This window comes from Taurulus bubalis (genome assembly GCF_910589615.1).
Source record: "Taurulus bubalis genome assembly, chromosome: 3".
Taxonomy (NCBI): domain Eukaryota; kingdom Metazoa; phylum Chordata; class Actinopteri; order Perciformes; family Cottidae; genus Taurulus; species Taurulus bubalis.
Window position 1 is genome coordinate 8259349 of NC_136591.1, and position 20250 is coordinate 8279598.

The 20250-nt window shown below is 40.5% G+C and overlaps 1 protein-coding gene across 1 annotated transcript in view; it reads right to left on the minus strand.

Moving 5' to 3' along the window:
• Positions 1 to 594: 594 nt before the first annotated feature.
• The window catches only part of LOC306733925 (phospholipid-transporting ATPase ABCA1), a gene marked incomplete at both ends in the record, with an annotated part of 128719 nt that continues 109063 nt past the window's right edge, over positions 595 to 20250 (minus strand). Inside the window, 5 exons of the mRNA XM_079215236.1 lie at positions 595 to 723; positions 6664 to 6907; positions 15884 to 15976; positions 17377 to 17480; positions 19459 to 19593. Coding sequence (XP_079071362.1) covers positions 595 to 723; positions 6664 to 6907; positions 15884 to 15976; positions 17377 to 17480; positions 19459 to 19593 — 705 coding nt within the window. The remainder of the gene's footprint in view (positions 724 to 6663; positions 6908 to 15883; positions 15977 to 17376; positions 17481 to 19458; positions 19594 to 20250) is intronic.

The window sequence follows — 20250 nt, forward strand, 5'->3', positions numbered from 1 at the left end:
GTATACAACTCACCCGTTTGAATTATATTAAGGCTTAAAGCTGAACATAATTGAGGGCAGGTGGGTGCCATACCGGTTCCCTAGCTGCTAACTTTTCTGCTGCATCACCTGCAGTTCCTCAGTTCCTCCGACGAGCCACGTAGTCCGCCTGAGCCTCCCACTTTGAGCTTTACAACAGCTCTTCAGAGACCTATGGGGGAGGTTACGGATACTACATCCATATTCTATAGTCTATGGTGTTGACTTTGCAGAGAAAGCATTAACTGAGAAAAGCTGATCTCCAGGAGAATAAATATTTAAAGGAAATACAGAATGCCTGAGAGCATAAAAGTTTTTTGCAGTGTACACTCACTGTAACTCGAGATTTAGATGAGTTGTGTAAGAGATGTTACGCTAGGGTGGTTATGGAAGACGACACAAACAATTACAGTACATGTCATTGTTGACCAATGCCAGTCATTGGTGCACTTGTGGACTGAACAATGCTGTGCATAAAAGGTTGAGCCCATCCTTCTGCCTGTGGAAATGACACCAATTTCCACTTGTTTGAAGTATATTGCCAGCCCACTGTAATTGTAATGTGTGTATTGGGTGTTACGCCATCGCTGCTTCTTGGGAGGCCTTCATCGACTGCATCGGGAGCTCATCTGAAGTGTCCACTGCGTTGTCATAGGCCTGAGAGTCATCTTCCCCTTGCTGGTGCTTCGCGAAGTTAACAAAGACCTGGAATATCAACGAGAAGAAGAAGGTACTTAAAGGCAAATACAAGATAAAAAACCTAGAATACACACAATGCTGAAGGGCCTGTGGACATTTCTCTCCCCATTTCATTTTTGCTCACCCCCCACCCTCGGCCTCAAAAACAAACAGAAGTAGCAGTACAGACGACGGGGTGCATGTGAATGAGTTGCCAGACAAGGGCTATCAAGCATCAAGTAAGCGTCTAGGCTCACACAGTGAATGTCAGTTTGACATCTTTGACCAGCTGAGAAAGAGAATAAAACAATCATTCTTCTCTCTGTGATACCCATTTAATGTCAGAAGAAATCAATCCTATGGCATTCATGAAAGGCGGTGTGTATTTTAGCGTGCCGTAAACATTGCTGGAGTCCAGGCTTTTTATTCGCTTCGCATTAGCTGTCTGTTGTGATAAAGCTACACAAAGATTTTTACACCACAGGAAAAAAGCAACAAAGAGGGTCATGAAAAATGATAAGAGCATTGCTTTTTCATTCAAAGATTTTTAGTGGCCGTGTGAATATAAAAGGATGTGCGAATGAATAGATTCTATTTAAAATCTCAATGGAGGAAAAAACATCGTCCAGATCAATTCAAAATAAATACTTTTTCAAAGCCACATCGCCAATAAATAAAATGGGATGGAAAGTAAATACCTGTGATAGAGTATAAATGAACAGAAATAAACAATAGTGCCCTTTCAGGCCTTTGTTTTTGAGAGGCTCAGCTAATTAAGGCTGGGTAAGAAAGATCTATCCTGTCAGCCTTTGAAGCTTTGGTTTTTAATTAGCCAATTTATATAATCGGTTCCCTTAAAATTTAATGTTAATGATAAAGAAAAAGTCTAAACTTAGAAAATTCTGTTTTCTGAACAAAGGAAGAGGTTTGCCTATTACTCTGAAGTATTGCCGTTATCACTGCTGTGTAATATTGTGTTTTTGGAAGCAAAAATGTAGGCAGGAGGTATTTCCATTGCTCTGGTCGTCTATATTCATTTATATACATCAGAACCTTTAAAGATGAGTCAGACATTTTGGGAAACATGTATTTGTTACTATAAAATTAACAATCTCACTCTCATAAGTGAACACACTCACTTGTGAGCAATGCTGCTGTAATGCTGCTGTAATCCTGTAATTTCCCCACTGCGGGACTAATAAAGGATTATCTTATTTTATCTTATCTTGTCTTATCTTATCTTATGTCTGTGTATTAATTATGGGCCTTGTGCAGTGAAACAATGAACTTAGTTTAGCTCTCTACTAATAAACTAAAAACCAACAACAAAACGCAAATCTGTGTACTGAATAAACAAACACTATATAAACTATACATAAGTACATTTTACAGGTGCTTGTCGGCAGATTGTTTATTTTATTGTAATTTGTAAAGTACATCATCAGACATACAGTGCTGCTGGTTGTAGTATTATTACAGTTGATCAATTTAAGTAAGTAAGTTTCTCTTTTTTTCTATCCAGAATAAGTTTACCAAGAAAACATATTTCTTTCCAGGAAAACTCTGCTCCAAAGTCACTCTTGGAAGCAACTCAGTACAGACAAAGCCCGAAGCATCCATTATCCGCAACCACTTATTCTATTCAGGGTCGAGGGTGGGCTGGAGCCATATCCCAGCTAACATAGGGCTGAGGCAGGACACACGGGGGCTGACACTAGAGACAGACAACCATTCACCCTCACATTCACACCTATCGGCAATTTAGAGCAAACAATTAACCTACCTAACCTGCCTTTGGACTTTGGGGAGAACCCAGAGAAAAGCCATAGGGAGAACATGTAAACTCCACACTGAAGAGCCGGTCAGAGGGTTCGACCTCTGGCTGGCGATAGGCATGCTTGGTGGTAGTAACGAGCAGCATCAAATTCCACTTTTTACAAAGGAGTCAGATTTTTTAAATTAGGGATTTCATGGAATCAACTGTGGGGCTTCCATTCAGGATTTGTAATGCACAGATTATGGTCCTTTGTTCACTCCCATGTACAACAGGCTTTTGCGACTTTGTGTAAAGTACTTCAAAAGCTTTAATGTTTTCTTTTTTTGCCCCAGACAAATACAAATACTGTTTGTTCCATTTAATTGGAATTTGGCACCTACATATTTAAAGCTTCTTGACCTCAAAGCTCTTGGAGCTGCTGGCGAGTTGGTTGTGTTAAAAGTAAAACAGCAGACTACCTTGTAATGGAGGAACAAGCTACGCCTGCAGAACGCCTGAGGCTAAAGTATGCTTCTGTGTTTGTGATGTCGGACCATCAGCAGTGTGTATCAAGGTCATAGTTGTCAAGGCATCTTATCAGGGGAGAATGAGTTGGAGGATAAGAAAAGAATGACAGTAGCAGCAAACACAGCCTCCACCCATCTATCTCGGCCTCTGACCCTGCCACTGGATGACGCTGGCTTGATGTGCTGAGGCATGCAAAGCATTTCATATTCATAGTCAAGGCTGTATAGCAATACAATTCTGAAGTACCTTTTGTGTTTAAGTTTCTCTAGGATTCATAATATGGTTGAAAAAAGTGCAACCACAGTTAATTCATTGCTTGCTTTGTGTTGTGACTTTCCTCATGATGTACACTTTCTGTATTTAGCCAACCAGTCATGACCTGAATGTCATACACCAGTGCCGTTGAGTGGTATTTTATTAATAACAGATAAACACAGGCATTAATTACATTGCAGAGGGAACATTTGGGTGTTTATGTAATGCCTGTTGAGGCAGAACAGAGGCGGGAAAGGAGGTGAATCACCCAATAACCCTCTTCTGTATGTTGAAGGAGCTTAATGGCTATTCTTACACACGTCATCCACATGTTCATGCTCTGCTGCTTTATATTAAGCATAATATTACACCAACTTTAAAATATTCTTTAGCGGTGGAAGATCTTGTTTTTGTCAGAGTGGAAACAATCCACACCTTTTGGAAACTATCTGCTCTTTCTTCCCGTGTTCAAGTAGTGTTCGAGTAGTCGTATGAACCTGAAATGAGTTCTATTACTTGTGTTATTTTATATTACATTTTTTTATATTTAACTATAACTATGAAGGCATGATATGAGCCAGATTCCTCAAAAATGCCTCCTAGATCGGTCCCCGAGTTTTTCAAACTGTATGGTTCATAAACCTGTATGGTGCAACAAAAATCCCAATAAAACAAAGCATTGGCATGTTAGGAAGGAGTTTCAGTCAAAAAACGGTGTTGTTCGGTTCAAATATGGAAAAAACTGCTTATTTTATGGCAAAACATTGGCCGATTTGGGTATGCTGGGTACCGAAATGATCATCAGCTTCCGCACTTGCTGTATGACGCGGTTTTAGAAATTTGGAAATGTGGATTTAGACTCCCACAAGCCCGTAGGGTTACGAAGATGTGTCTATTATCGAAATCTGAAGTTGTAAGGGGTACTTATTAACGTTTTAGTGAAACGTTACGATCACCGCGGCAAATTTACGGAGTTTCCTGAGCTTCCGGAGCTTGCGGAGTTTACATAAGTACTGAACCTTAACGGTTACTCTTTTTTTTTTTAAACCATAGGTCTCTTCTCACAAGGGTTACAGTCATTTAGAAATTCAAATGAAGTTAACCATGTAGTTGCGGAGATAAAGGAAATGTTTGAAACATATATTCTCTTTTTTTTGTCCGAGAATAGGCGTGGGGGGCTTGGTTTCCACATGATCCGACCAATTGCAGCTTTAATTATTATTTTACAGTAAACTACTAAATAATTCACATTTTTTGTTGCAAATGATGCATACTACTTGTAGTAAAATGCTTTTTAAAATACTTCAAGTTCACATTGGATGTAAGCACCATTACACCTTATCATTTACCCATAATTGTTATTTTCTACCATAATTTTCTCTGGAAAATGTATTATTCAGGCATTTATAATAGGGTTGAGTCTATTTTTTCTATAAATAAGAAGTCATTGGATGGCTGTATACTACCAATACAATACTCAGTGTGTGAGCATGTGAGCAAGGGGAAGGATTTCAAGTAGCACTATATAACCCAATGAATTTAAAAAAGTAATAGACGGAAGGGTTTGTGTTCCATTAACTCTGAGGGAAACTAAAATGTTATTGAGGTTAAATACAAATGTAGTTCATTATAAGAATACAGAGAAAAGTGACCATTAGGACCACATATACAATATAACTCAAAGGTCATCCGCTTCAGTGGTACAGTAGTGGCATGGCTGAATGTGGACCATTGTCTACACGTTAAGCAACACATATTTCACAGTCCTTCCACACAATCTGCTCCGACAAGACAGTTTAGAAAGTCACTTTTCCTTTCAAAAGCTCCATCTGCTCTGCTCTGTCTCGGCCATCAGTGTTAATGCCTGAGCTGCAGGCTGTGTGGATCAATATTAATTGTAGTGCAAGTCTTGTGTTATACTATAGGTCATGGCTCCTCTCTATAAATCACCAGCTGAAAGGTGACAGTCTGGGTCTCCACAGGTTCGCCATTCCTACCCTATGTGTTTTAATAATGTGACCTCCTGGTCAAAGTATGATTTATTTACTACCTCTTATCTGGTAAATATTGACCAGTGCAGAATGTGGGGTTAGTTTATGAAAATGTTAAAACTAAAATCACACAAGGTTGGATGCGGCAGTGCGGCTGAACACCAATGATGAAATAACCTGACTGTAAACCGGGCTCAGTTAAAGCAGTTAGCTTAACGAATAAATCCCTTCACCTTTCTGTTTCTGAAGGGCATATTCTGCTAAAATAATGCTACAAAAGATGGATTTATCTTCAATTTGGGGTTCTCCGCATGGAGATCAAGTTGTTAATGAAATACTTAATGTTCTTGGAATTCTTTATATCACATAATTTGATTTAAATATAACAGTGCCACAGTGCAAATATTCACACAGATTAGTTTTGTTTTTAAATCCAAGAAGAGCCCGAGAACTGTCTGGACCCCTCAGAGGTCATCTCCCACCTTGTCTACGGTTGCTGAGCTAATGGCGGGCTTGCAAGACCAGACACACTTGCCTCTGAGCAGCTGATTGCATCAGATCCCTGGGGACATTTGGAAAACACAAGGTGAAGCCAGTCCGTAACCTGCCAGGGCTCAGTTTATGTCACCAATCAGGGGGTCTAGCTAGTGCACTTGGACTGGAAATAAAAACAAAACAGGCACTGGCTGGGGGAGCCTTTTATATATAAAAAAAGAGACCTCAGTCCAGATTCTTGATCAATACTGAGACCTGGCGGCTGAACTATCTTGGCTACAAAAACTCTGTGTAGTCCTCATTGGTCAGTCTGACAGCCTAAATGGGAGAGGACAAAGCGTGGGCAATGATAGATCTTAAATCTTATGCTGAACTGAGCAGACTTGCATTAACTGAGAGCACTTAAAATGCTGCAGGCACTGACACTTGCCCTAATGATGTGTTAAACTGAGCTGGCAGTCCACAGAATTACAGTGGGACAATGAACATGGCCATGGATACTCTACAGTCTACATTTTGCTCATGTCAGAAGTGAAATTTGGAGTCTAATAGTGCATCCAATGCTACTGTACAAGCTGAAATCAGCGAACATTGATGTTATTCTATCAAGAATAATACATTACAGAACATCTGGATAAAAGAATGTGGCAACGCCAACTCTTTGTTGTGAACAAACCTTTGGAAATAATCAAGTTCATGGTTTGTTTTTGCTCCTTTTGTTCTTTTCAGAGCCAGCCAGGTCCCCAATGCATAGCCATAATAACTGTGCAAAGCATGTGTACAAGACAAAATAAACGTGGACTCTGTGTGGGTAAAGCCTTATCAACATGTTTTGTTATGATGATGATTGATGAATAAATGTATTGCCGAATTTGTATCGTACTAACAGTTAAATGATACTGTGGATTACTGGTCAAAGGAATAAAATGACTTTGGCATTACCTGATCGAGCGTGGTCTGGGACACCGAGTAGTCCTCCACGCCCAGCCTCTGCTGGTGGCTGGTGAACAGGCTGAAGATGTTAGCCAAAGCTCCTTGTGTGTATGGGAAATGATACTGCAGAGTATTGTGATGCGTCTCCTTCAGGACGCTGCCCAGGAAGGACTGCTGGACGAAGTCCTCTACTGACTTCATTGCAGGAGGAGAGCCACCAACCCTCACAATCACCGTGTAGCCGTCACCAAATCTAGAACAAGAAGCCACAATTAGCCCTTATGCATGACGAGGGACGCTTTTGGCTTGTTAATGTTTTGAGCATTTAGGATGTTAGTGTGTGGCATGGCATTTATTTTGCCAATGGTGTGAGTTTTTTAACTTCTATAATAAGTACATAATAAAGAGTGTAGACAAATACAGACTCAGAAACTGCTATTGAAAGGGTCAGCATTCTGAAAATTAATACATATTTGGTAATTATTAGGATGGTCAATGTTGGCTCCAGAATTCTACTGTGAAAATAAAAAGTAATATTAACATGTTGTTTAAAAAATGTAACCCTGAAAGTGGAAAGCAATTTTAATATGTTCTATCTCTACAGCGGTTACATAAAGAGAACAATTGTGTTCTCTAAGGTTAAAAGAGGGAGTTTTTTTTTTTTATCTGACCAATGCAGAAAAAATAAATCAAAATCAGGGTTGTTCCTAATCATTGACATAACCCAGATTGTGAAAACATGAATCCCCCTTGAATCTTCAGGATTTTCACCCCCCAAAAAATATTTTTGACAGACATTTTTGTCCTCTAAGGACACAAGAGCTAGACATCAGGTTAAGCTTTCTGTAAATGCAAACATGCATGCCACGCCGGTGTCAAATTGCTCTCGGCTGGTCATCTAAATAATGAACTTTTCTTTTCTCCTGTGATCACGGCATGGTGATGAATAATAAGGTGATGCACTGGAAGGAAGAGACGAGGCGGGAAGCAAAAAAAGATGACAAAATATAATTGGATGTGGTGAGCTAAAGGAGCACCTGAAAGCAAAAGCATTTCGACTTCAACGGTATATCGACGCTGCCGAGAATTGGATCAACTGTTCAACTTTTTCAAGTACTAATACGTTTCAACACAATCGCCTGCACCAAATGTCAAAGAAAGCATTCATTTGAGTAAAGCAAAGCAGCCAAAAGAGACAGAATTTGCTTTTAAGGTGTACATTAGTGAAGAGGCCTTTGCGTGATTGAAATAACTATGCAAATTTAAAAGCTAACTGTTTAAGGAATAATAAACTCCACGCGTTAATATTCTCTCTGCATTACTTATTATACAATATACCACCAATGGCGTCGAACAGCCACAGTTTTGAAAATGTGTCAACATGCTCTACTGGTATAGCTTTACAACATGAACAATATGCCCGGACATAAAATATTGTCACAGATGAAAATATGCCACAGCTAAGCTCTAAAGCTAATTAGCATTCTGCATCTTCCCAGTTGTATGCAACGTCTGGTGAGTTCCACATAAGACTCTGTGCCTTGTTATTCTGTCGTTAGCACTCTTATGACCCATTGTTTTCTGCCTAATTAATTCCCTAATGTTGGATTTACTCATGGAAATGTCCATTGTGGGCCAGTACAGAGCAACAAGCAACGCGAGTCAGAGGCTCCCTTAGTGGCAATTAGAGATATGGTGACTAAACTGCAGGCCTACACAATCCCTAAGGGAGTGAGAGTGGAAGTGAGGCTCTGTGCTGGTACTGAGAAGCACAGTGAATGGACCCCATGGGTAGCAGAGTCCCTTTAGTTAAACATGACTGCTTGATGTTGAAGAGCCACAGAGCAAGAATAGTGCAACTTTGCATAAATTGGATATGGGAATGCTTATTTAAAATTAATTTTCATTAAGAATGCATAAGTGTCTCTTTAATGCTACTTTTCGAATCATGCCAAGGCACATTGACTGGCAGGTCTGAACGCTGCTTAACTGGAATGTTTTGGCATTATGATTGGACGAGCCAGACTTCATCTTGTACCACATGTCAGAAGTATATTGACATAAATCTACAGGAGCTGGCATTCGAACCAATCAACCCTATGATATCATTATGTAACCATGCTTAGTGACTTCTGCCTCCGGCCACTAGAAGCGTGTATGATTTAGTGTTTGTTAGCATTGTGGTCTGATACCAGAGTTAAGGAAATGGTCACAACAAAAAATAGCAGTTTAAATAAACACGCACAATTAGATGGCGGGAAAATTAAAAATACAGACACAATTGCAGACAACGTGCACCAATGGCTTCTTCCCATTTCATGATGCAGCTGACCAAATGGCAACCACGTTGGCCTACTATATATAGGGAGGATCTGAGAATTGTGCTTGCACTCTGATCTCTTAAGGGGCGGCACACCACGGGTGATCAAAAGCATCCCCATGAACCTCGGAGACATATTATTTTGCACACATCATGTGGATAGAACTATGGGTGCCCTGCATGTATCAGCGTGTTAGCACTTCATTAAGCAGCTGCCCTTTAGACAGCCCTTCAACCGTTCCAAATTATCCTCCACACTGACCTGAGCCCTGCTCAACCTGGCTTTGAAATACCGTTCTTTTGCGGGGCGTTTATTATGTACATAGAGCTTCATCATCTCAAAGTGCAAATGGAAAAGCAGGATTATCATCAAAGGAGTAAGGGGTCTCAGCAACTCTGGTATTATAGCACAAACCAAATTATACCATAGCTGCAGCGCTTTGTCCTTCTTTAAGAAGCTCCCGTCAGTTGAAAGTCTTTATTTTCACGACTACATTCAATCCTATTCAAATTTATGATTCATATTTGCTAATGAAATTAGGCATAAAGGGATCATAATAATTAGGAATATTACACAGAAGGATTCTGAACTTGTGCTCATTTGGCAAGGTACTCAGTCCAAAAGACTGTAATTTATCATTTTTATTTTAATAATATTCTATTAAAATGTTGTACATTTGAGTGCAAATTGGCTTTGTAAGGCACAGAGTAATCCTGTGTAAGTCCTGTAAGTGGAAACAGTTAAATCATTATTAGATTCTGCTGTTAAACTGAAGATATTCAGTATAATCATTGTACGCAAAAACATTTTTGTGCTCTTTATGATATATATATATATACATATATATATATATATATATATATATATATATATATATATATATATATATATATATATATGTATATATATATATATATATATATATATGGTGATCAGTGGATTTTCTACCTGCGCAGCTGGGTCACGCAGGTCCAATCTGATTGGATAAGAGCGTTAACCAAGCCGCCCGCGAACAGCCAGAAGCTGAGGAGCAGACAAGACAGGAGCTGAGCAATGAGGAAATAAGCTAATAAGGAAAATAATTAAAGAATTGAAAAATTAAATTATGAAATAGCTATAACTTTGTGATTCTGTTTAGCCCAGCAGAGACGGCTTAGCAGGCCCACCACTGATGGTGATAGACCTGTGGACATACAGGCATTACTGTCTTTCTATCACAGTATTCATTCATAATAAAAAACAATGCAAAGTATTGGCTTTACAACATTAAATCAACAGCAATGGGTAAATGGGATAGCATTGTGAATATACTGTGCTATAGAAAAAATATATGTAATAATACAGATGACTATTTATATTACTGCATGGCTGCTTCCACGATGTCAAATACTATCACCGACTGGACTGCCATAAAAAGAAAGTATGTCAAGACTTGCTTGTCGGCTTTGATTTGCAGACACAGCAACATCTTCCGTGAGTGAAATGTTTATCCGGGATGCAGCCACATCATTTTTGATGATTTTTACAAGACTTCAGAGTCTGTAATCAGACACCACCACCAACACATCACAGCCATCCTCACACATCAAGCTTAATTCATCATCCAATCAAGACTACGAACATAATCCTGTTGTGTTTATTATAGCTGCCGGCTCAGGAAATGTGCTTTGTCCAAGGACTGCCAAGCTCAGCCAAGATGCAAAAACATTTTTGCAAAAATCCAATAAGGCCAAGAGAAATTGTGGCTAAAGGGTTGGCGGTATGGTTTGGGGTGTACGTGAGTAATGATATGCTGCTCCTCAGTGAAGGTAAAAGGGCTTATCGATTAGCATTCCGTCAGTCTTCCTTGCCTACCTTATTTTTTATTTATTCTCAGTCTGCAGCTACACAGGGGCTTCAGGCAGCACTTTGGAGAAAATATCTTTCTTTTATATTCATCATTTTTACTCTGCCTCTGTATTCAAAACAAAACAAGATTATTCATCTTTGATACACTGCCTGTTTCTGCTCTCCTCAAATCACCTCTGACTGTGTAAGGAAAGTTATGCGCAGATATCTTTAAACAATAGTGCAGCAAGCTTCAAACAATTAATAAGGTTTCAGCTGGCGACTGGTGATTTTAAAGCTAAAAGCAAGATATTTGCAATTTGGGGTTGAACAACGCAAAGAGGAAATAATGAATGGATTATGTCATTGCTGTGCCACATTGTCACAACTAATCCGTTCATATTGTTTTACATTAGGGAAATGATACAGCAGCGCAACACAGCATGGCAGAGACACTGTAATAGCTGCAGTTCTCTCCTTCATTTTCATTATTCTGCCTCAATCCTCTCCTCCACCCTGGTCTGCAGGAAAGCCGTTCTTCCATGTAATTTAAAACAAACACCAGCCAGACACAGATAAGGGCATGACAGGCAGAAAATAATTCTGCTGCCTTCCTTCATCTAAGGACGTCTAGAAAGGTCACCCTCGCCACTGCCAAACCTTGTATTTATGTCCGCGGGGGGAGGGCAGACGTGGGGCAAGAGGTCACAGCGTGGCTTGGGTGTTCGGGCGCTTTGATCAGGCAGGAAGTCGTCCAAAAAACATCCTTAGTTCCTGGAGGGGGAGCTAACAGAGCTCTAAGCAGAGGCTCCACGGGCAGTGGGAGAAGAGTTACGTGGATGAATGGATAAATAGAGGGATTGATGGATAGGTTGTCTTTGTCCAATCAGAACATTGTTATTATAGCTTTGATTTACTAAAATGAATGTGTGAATACTGATGATAGTCGTGTGCTTGCTCACCGGGAGCCTCTGGCAATGTAACAAGTTGGAGTTTTCAGTGTTATCATTGTGGTTGGCGTGAGACGTGTGCTTTACATTGGGGCCTTGAAGCAATCATGAGGTTTCAATGTGAGATTGTGAGCAGCTATAGTAACTTAGAATGAAACGTCATTCACTAATTGACATTGACCTTGAATATAGTCGTAGTATGTAGTGGTAGTAGTAATATGTAATTGAAAGCTTCACATAAAAGGTAGATTGGACCTTGAGTGAAGATTATTGTGTTCAAATAAAACTGTCAAATCTGTCCAAGGCATGTAATGTCATTGTGTGTTAAAAGTAATCTCACATGAATGCCATCAGCAGTGCAATTATTAGTACAGGATTTTCAAGCATGCATAGTTCACCCAACAAAAAGGCATCTAGGCGTGTCGGAATTTTCGTGAAGGAAAAATATATTTTGAAGGATCAAATATAGATGCAAGCTTGCCTCTATTATAAGCACAAAAATAAGCTGTGATGAAGTTGATGTCAATGCAATAACTCTTCTCGCCAGGTATATATGGAGAGCTCTCAGATATGTACACTACATATACAGTGCACCATCTGTGTCTGTCTGTGTTCGAGCAGTCTTAATTACACCTACTTTGCTGATGCATCATAAACCGTAGAGAGAATTATTTTGTCATCCATCTTTGCCGGTGACACACACTTAAAAGCCATACACTATTTAGTTAATGGCACACCTGCAGAGCTGATGCAGAAGGAGTGGGAAGAAGTTTATTGGACTTCTCAACGTCATCTTCAGGGGATTGATCCAAACTTTTAGACACCACTCTTGTAAAAACTCTTCAGTGCCCACACCACATTACCTTAATGCACTTAGGGCACTTTTACCCTCCACTTTTATATCATGACGTGCTTTAAGGAAGGAGAAAATAAGACTCTAAGCTGTGGTGTGTGCTTACTGCAGGTACTTTATGAAGAGGGGATATGAATGATATCAATCAGTGAAAAATTCGGCATCGGCTAGCGGGTGTCCTTTCTAACTGACAAGATTATAGGGGATCTTTGAAGCCTCTTTTATTGGTTCCTCCACTTCATTTGGGTTTACTTAACACCTGGGAGCTTTCATACCAGCACACTGCTGTACTAACGCACTATTTACAGCCTCTCATACGCTTTTTTTTTTGCTTATTTATTTTCCCCCTTCTCTGTCAGCCTTAATATATCCCTAGAATCGGGATTGAGTTGAGGGATGGCGGAGGATGTTTTTACCAGCCATGGAGGACAATAATGAAGGGGCTTCTTAAAATGGCCGCCCTAATGTTCTGAATTCACCGCCCAAACCAATTCTTCAGCCCCTCTCACATGCTGACCACCTCTTCAGCAGTTTAAATGGACTATTTGGGCTCATTTGGGCCTTGATTGATATGCAGAGGCGGGGGTTGTTAAAGTAGCAGAAGGGCATCTCAGTGATAAAGAAAGGGTCACCACTGAACTAAAGGGGGCAGCACTAACAAGCACTTGGATGGCTGGGTTGGAAGCCTTGCCACCTGAGAGTAGCAGAGGGAGGAATAAATAAGGGTAATATGGTGAGAGGTTTTTGAAGGAGAGGAGGCGATGGGGGAGCGAGGGCTGCGAATGTGGGAGAGTGAGCAATAGGGGGTCAAAATGTGAGCGCTTCCCCCACGGTGAGATTCTGCACTCCTTTCAGGGGCCTGTGATGAAAAAGAGATGGAGACGTTGGGGGTGTGGGGTAGGGGGAAGAAGCGGCACCCCCCAGCCTCGCAGGTCAACCGCTCACGCCGTGCGACGAAGGCGTACAACACCTGCTTCTATCGGCATGCTTCCCCTCTCTACTTCAACCCCTGCTGTCTGATGGAAGTCTTCCCATCTGCAAACTGGCAACAGCTTGTGCATTTGTGAGAAGCAGCCCCTCTATTCTCACATCAGATGTGGAGACAAACACAAAATGTTCAATGTTTTACCCTACAAAGCTGGATTGATGAGGCTTAAATGATGGTGGATCACATGCTAAACCTGTGTGTGTGTGTGTGTGTGCGTGTGTGTGTGTGTGATGGAGGGGCAACATGGCAGCACAAACATGTGGCGGGATAGTGACGAGAAAAGAAAACAAACGGAAGACGGCCCTTAATTGCCTTTTCAGTCATTAACAGGGTCCCACACCTCATGAAACATTAATTACACCAAGCGCTGAGGAGATAGGGACGCTTAATTAGAAATTATTCACTGCGTGGCAAGAACTGAGCGATAGCATTTCAGCGGCATGTAAATTGTCCGTGTGAGATCTAAAATAAGCACGGCAAAAATCGGCGTCGACGTCATGCTTATCTGGTTTCCTCTCCCTGTCTTATGAAGTGTGATTCCCTTTTTAACCCGATAGCATGTTAAGGGAAGTAGGACATGTGTTAACCCTCTGTTCTCCTCCCTTGTTTCGCTGAATTCTTCCCCGCACTCCTTTGCTCCAATGGCTCTTACCTATTCTATAACTGCATGCTTCATAAATTATTTACACCACCCTGCTCTTCCCCCTACAGACAGGATGTAATTGACACAGCGGATCTGTCAATTACCCTAACATCTGGGACGGACTGATTGGTACATCGCTCTCCCACTTTAGCCCTTTGCCTCTCAACTGGCCCTCCTCCCTTTTTGTTTAGCCCCATACACAATCCGCCTCTTCTCTCTCCACAGGCCAGTGATATGACAGTAATGCTCTTGATGTGAAATACCCTTGATACTGTTGCCTGCCCCTTGTTGTTCCATGCCTTTCCCCTAATCCCAAAAAATGGTCTGCTCCTCCCCTCATCCCAGGTGTATTGATCTTTCTCTCCATCCAACGATTGCCACCACATCTTCCTGTTGTGTGTGTCGCTCTTGTGTGTGTGTGTTTGTGTTTGTGTGTGTGTGTGTGTGGAATGTCCTTCCTCTTACAAGATCGCACAATGGTGTGGTAATAATGTCACCAGACTGTACCTAAGGTAATGAATCGGTCTCACTGCTACATGCAGGGCTCGGGACATAAGTGCTGGCCTTGAGAAATGTCCGATGAATATCAGAGAGGAGGCCCGCGTGCTAGAAGTTAGGGGCAGCGAATATCTGTTATGGAGACGTAACGAAACCCATTAGGACACATGCAGAAAGCCTATTAAGGATGTGCAGAACGACAAGGATGGTGGAAATAGAATTTATGGGTCTGGAGAGAAACACATGTGAAATTGAGATAATGGTGAAATACTTGGGACACTGACCTGAGGCCGACAGACCCGAACGTCTGCCCATTTGCCTCATATATGGATCTTTTCATGTAAAATCAATACAATCATGTTGATGAGTCTCGAAAGGTGCATCACAATATATGGGCCATATATGTGGGTTTATTAAGACGAAGCTTCATGGGAAGCAAAACAAATTAATACACTATCATTACATTGCCACTGAACCTCAAAATCAGATTTAGAACTTGGAGTTGTTTATAGTATTAACACATAAAGAACAGTTTTACATTGTGGGATATACATTCATATTTTTCTTAAGAGTGACAGTGAGATGAGAGGACGGATGACATTATCACGCCTGTATAATAAGCTGGTTAGCTTAGCATAAAGACTGAAAACAGGGCAAAGCAGCTAGCCTGGCTCCATCCAAAGATAAACAATATCTACCAGAACCTTAAAGCCTTTTGTTTGTTTAATCCATACTAAACCAAAGTAGAAAAACATGCCAGGTTATTCGTTTTCAGTCTTTAAATGAAGATAAGCTAATTTGTTTCTGCTAGGCAAGAAAGCTAATGTGTATTAAAATGTTGAAGCATTCCTTTTATAATAATGACATTATGAAGTTTACGCAAGGTTCAACTTAAAACTGCGAACTTATTGATACATTTGGTTTTTCTTTGTGTATCTCCCATCGAGTCCTTGTCAGCTGCAGTAGTACATTTTATCCTTGAAAACCCTGAATCATTTTATTTTCATTACTAATATACATGACCTTATATATGAATAACAGAACACCTCAGTGGGACACAGATTTCTTTCATCTCAATTCAAGGAGCTTCAAAGATAAAACATTTGTATTCTCCTCTCGGTGTATCGGACCTGGTCGTAAAAGACTTACCTGCTCTTCAGATGCTGGATGCTGCCAAGACACTTGAAGCGACCATTGACCATGATGGCCATGCGTGTGCACAGTGCTTCACACTCCTCCATACTATTGAAAGAAAAGAGGTGGTATTGCATTAATGAGAAGCTCGAGTCTCCTGCTAACCAGATGAAAAACAATATTTTAAAACTGGTCTTCTGAGTATGATGCGGGTATTTCATCATTATTGTAATATCTGACCTCATTCAAGCTCTAAAATAAAATGTTATGAATTTAAGGTGAGAGCATTCAACGTTTTTTTTAAAAAGGGTGCAACTCAGTTAATTTCATGTCATCTCACAATATTTTGCTGAAAAATATCTCCACTGATTTACTGAGACCTTTTTCTTCTAATGTACAGTTTAAGTTTGGATTAGAGCATTTTTACATGTCTACTTTGACACCTTAAATGGACGACAAATTTGGTAATTAGAGGGATAGGAAGGGACCATCTGTAGTTCTTATTATCTCATTTTTTCTCTTTCGGCATTGGGCTGGAGCAGGAGTCATTTGTAGTTGAGGCAAAACCTGTGAAGCCTTTCTGAGGAATGGTCCAATTAGGATTATGACTTTGTAAAACCTGGTGAATCTGCCACTTAACAAAACACAACCACCTGGTCATGCCATGGACGATTGGATGCGGCTCAGCCACATTGCCTTGGAGGACAACAAATGCTTTCATTTCCCCATGAAGGGAAAACATGAAAGAAAATAAATAAACAACAGCAGAGATTATTCATATGCACTGCTAGGGGCACACATTAATAAAAAACCTAGGCAATTTGGGAAATAGTCAAAAATATTGGGAGTAACTTTGCTCCAGGAAGTCTTGGATAATTAAAAGACTCCAGCAACGATATTGACAGTTTCTCCTTTCATGGAGTGGGAAAAGCTCCAGTCAGTCAATATGTCCTCATGCTTCGTGAAAGCTTTATAGCACCCCGTGTGTTTCTGGCAGCCAACATTAACTTCCACACAGGAAACAATACCTTGCAACTAAAGTGCAACTTAATCAATTCGAACTACAATATGTGCAGGTCACGTTCATTTTATGGTTTGGTTGCTCTGACATCCCTGGTGAAGATTCAAAATATTTTCATTACATCTTTGCGGGTGAAGTGTTTATGGAAGCTCATTCCCGCAGTAAAAGAAACAATGATAAGACAAGGAAGTCATAATAACAGCAGTCATAATTATGAGATAGAAAGTTAAAAAAATATATTTCCACCATATAACAGGAAGGGAAAAAAGAAAGAAAAAAAGAGCCAGTGCCACTGAAGCACATGTGCACTTTTTTATCTCATAATTTCAACTTTCTTTCTCATAATTTCAAATTTCTATCTCATAATCTTGACTTTCTATCTCACAATTATGACTTTTTCTTCGACTTTTACACGACTTTCTTATCTCATAGTTTTGGGAGGAAATGGGCTTCTATAAGTGTGAATCCATCAGAGAAATATATGTACCTGTGTGATGTGAGAATGACTGAGCGTCCCTCTTTGATGACACTTAGGATGCAGTCCCACAGGAAGCGCCGGGCTTTGGGGTCCATCCCAGTTGTTGGTTCATCCTGTAATAAATGTAAACTCTTTACTTTCATAGATGATAATAAGAATAATAATAATAATAATAATTTAAATGTATATAGCGCTTTTCTAGATCCACAAAGACGCTTTACATTATGGACAAGAGACAATGACAAATGGAACAGAACAAAAATGAAAAGACAAAGCAAACAAAACAAACAAACAGGACATTTTTGTGACAAAGAAAGAAAGAAAGAAAAGAAAACTGGAGAAGCTGATCATTTACAAACATGCATGTTTGACTAGACATGAAGGTGGGAAAGGAAACACATAGAATAGATGTGTGGATAAACATAATGGGCACCAATAAGCAACACAAAGCAGTCATCACATCTCAACCCAGCTTTTGAGACGTGTGAGACAGCGCTCTCCAACACCGTCAACAAAACATTAAATGGAGAAACTTTTTCGAAGAAGAGTGGTGTTCAATCTGTCCGGTGAAGGCCAAGGGACTAGACCAATGTGAGCCAAGGTGCGTTGAAGCTGTTCTGACCCGACACATCAATAAGACACTTGCTTTGTCCGTCTTATGTGCGTGTTTACAAACACATAAATGAGAGATAGAAGTGTCAGGAACAATACACATATAAAACCAGACATACCTCGGTACAGTCTGGGAGAATTCTGAGTATACCCATGTCCACATATTGGAGACACATCCTGAAGCACTCTCCAACACACACACACACACACACACACACACACACACACACACACACACACACACACACACACACACACACACACACACACACACACACTCACACAGTCTCAGTGACTTGCTGTTTCTTTTTCCTCTGGGCTAGTCTGTCCATGCATGATTAGAGAGTGACAGTACTCAGTCCATTGGCTGGTTTCGTTCCAGGCCTGGTTCTCTCTCACTAGCAGAATCCTACAAATCCCATGGGGCATTTCCATCACCGTGCCCAATGTGTCCCTGTGCAAACCCTACGTGGCACAGCCTCAAGGCCGCTTGGACTCCCTAGGCTAGCACACAATACTGAAATTGACACAGACAACACATTATCCCACTGCCTCAAAGTGAAGGCTAGCCTGGCTCAGGCGAGTAAATAAGTCGGTTCGGAACAGTGGAGCTCGATAGGCTAAGCACTGAGCCAAAAAGGAGACATGGTTTGGAAAGATTATTCTGTAAATTACCTGACTAAAATTGTTACTAGCAGCATCATCTGATGGTTAACTTTAAATCATGCAAAGTAAAGCATGTATCACAGTGTACGGGCAGACAGTCAGACAACAATAATGTGGCATATTGCAAGATATATGTGGGCATGGAATTATATTAAAATATATTCATATAATGCAATATGTCTAATTTATTAGACCATGTGAAGTGGTGGTTGGGACACGGTATAACAAGTAGAAATTGCAAAATCCTACACGGCCATAACTTCCTAATGCACATTAAAGCTGCTTAATTAAAGGCATGTGATGCAGTGTATTCGGAGTCACGCCTCCATTAATCTTCCATCAGTGAGAAAATGCTTTTGCCCTCAGTTTAAGTCCTGATGAATAGGAATTTAATACGTGCAAATACTGCTCTGTGTGCTCTGCGTTTTTTAATTGCTTCTCTCTTGAAAAAAATAATTAAAAGATGACCAGTGATTGACCGCTGAAAAATACACCCTTTTCTTCCACGAGTGATGTACTTGTAATCCTTTGGGATATCCAGGAAGAAGTTTCCAGATTGATCCAAAACTTGTCTTTTGCTCATTTCTGAAAGCGTACATTATCCCGCATTCCTGTTCTCCATCATCTTCTTGCTGCGAGTCGAGTCTTTGTGTGCTTGTTAAAAGAGAAAAATAAATGATCTGCTCTAATCCAAATATCTGCAGAGCATCAATATTGATGTAAAGTATTAAACCCTTAAGTCTCAATGAAACAGCCTTCCATACAGCATTACATGTTCACCATGTACAACACATCAATAAACATATATCTCACCAGGAAAATCACTTGTGGACAACCGATCAGGGCTATCGCTGTAGAAAGCTTGCGTTTGTTCCCACCACTGTAGGTTCCTGCCGACTTGCTGGAATATTTGACGAGCCCCAATTTCTGGATTCCCCACTCGGCCACCTTTTGAAAAGAGAAACCAAAGTGACCAAACCTATTATGGTGTCAAGAAGATTGTTCACATAAACACATTTTCTTTGAGGGATGATATCATGACTTAAATCTCCAATGTATTTAAGCCCTCTGGCTTTTCAAGAAAAAAGGCATGACAGCTGGCATCGCTTCAGGATGGAGGTTGTTGTGGAACTGTTCTCTTTGCCGTTTAAACAGCGTCTTGTCGAACATCTGCAATAAGCAACAGTGGCACAATATCATGTTGAGGTGTCACAATAATACAGGCTGTGGCACTTGCACTTTTCTTGATTATACTTGTGGACATTTCTGTTTACTGATGATACAAATGTGACACCTCAATTTGGATCGAGAATTGTCACCAAAAAAAAAGCACATCACAATGAGCCACAGAAGAAGAGTTATGCTAGCAGGGCAGAATGGGATCCCTTTTGCAATGCAGCTACGAGATCAAAGCCCTGACGCCCGGGTCTGAGGCCAATGGTCGCCGCCAGCCTATTCCTCTTTTGATCTTCTTGTTGTAGAAGAGGGAGTGCAGGGAGGCCGCATAAGGCCGGCCACACCACTGGGCATGGTGAATAATGTAGAGCCATAACCCTCAGCTGCTGCCTCTCCACCACTGGCCATTTTTCATTATGTATGGCTTCT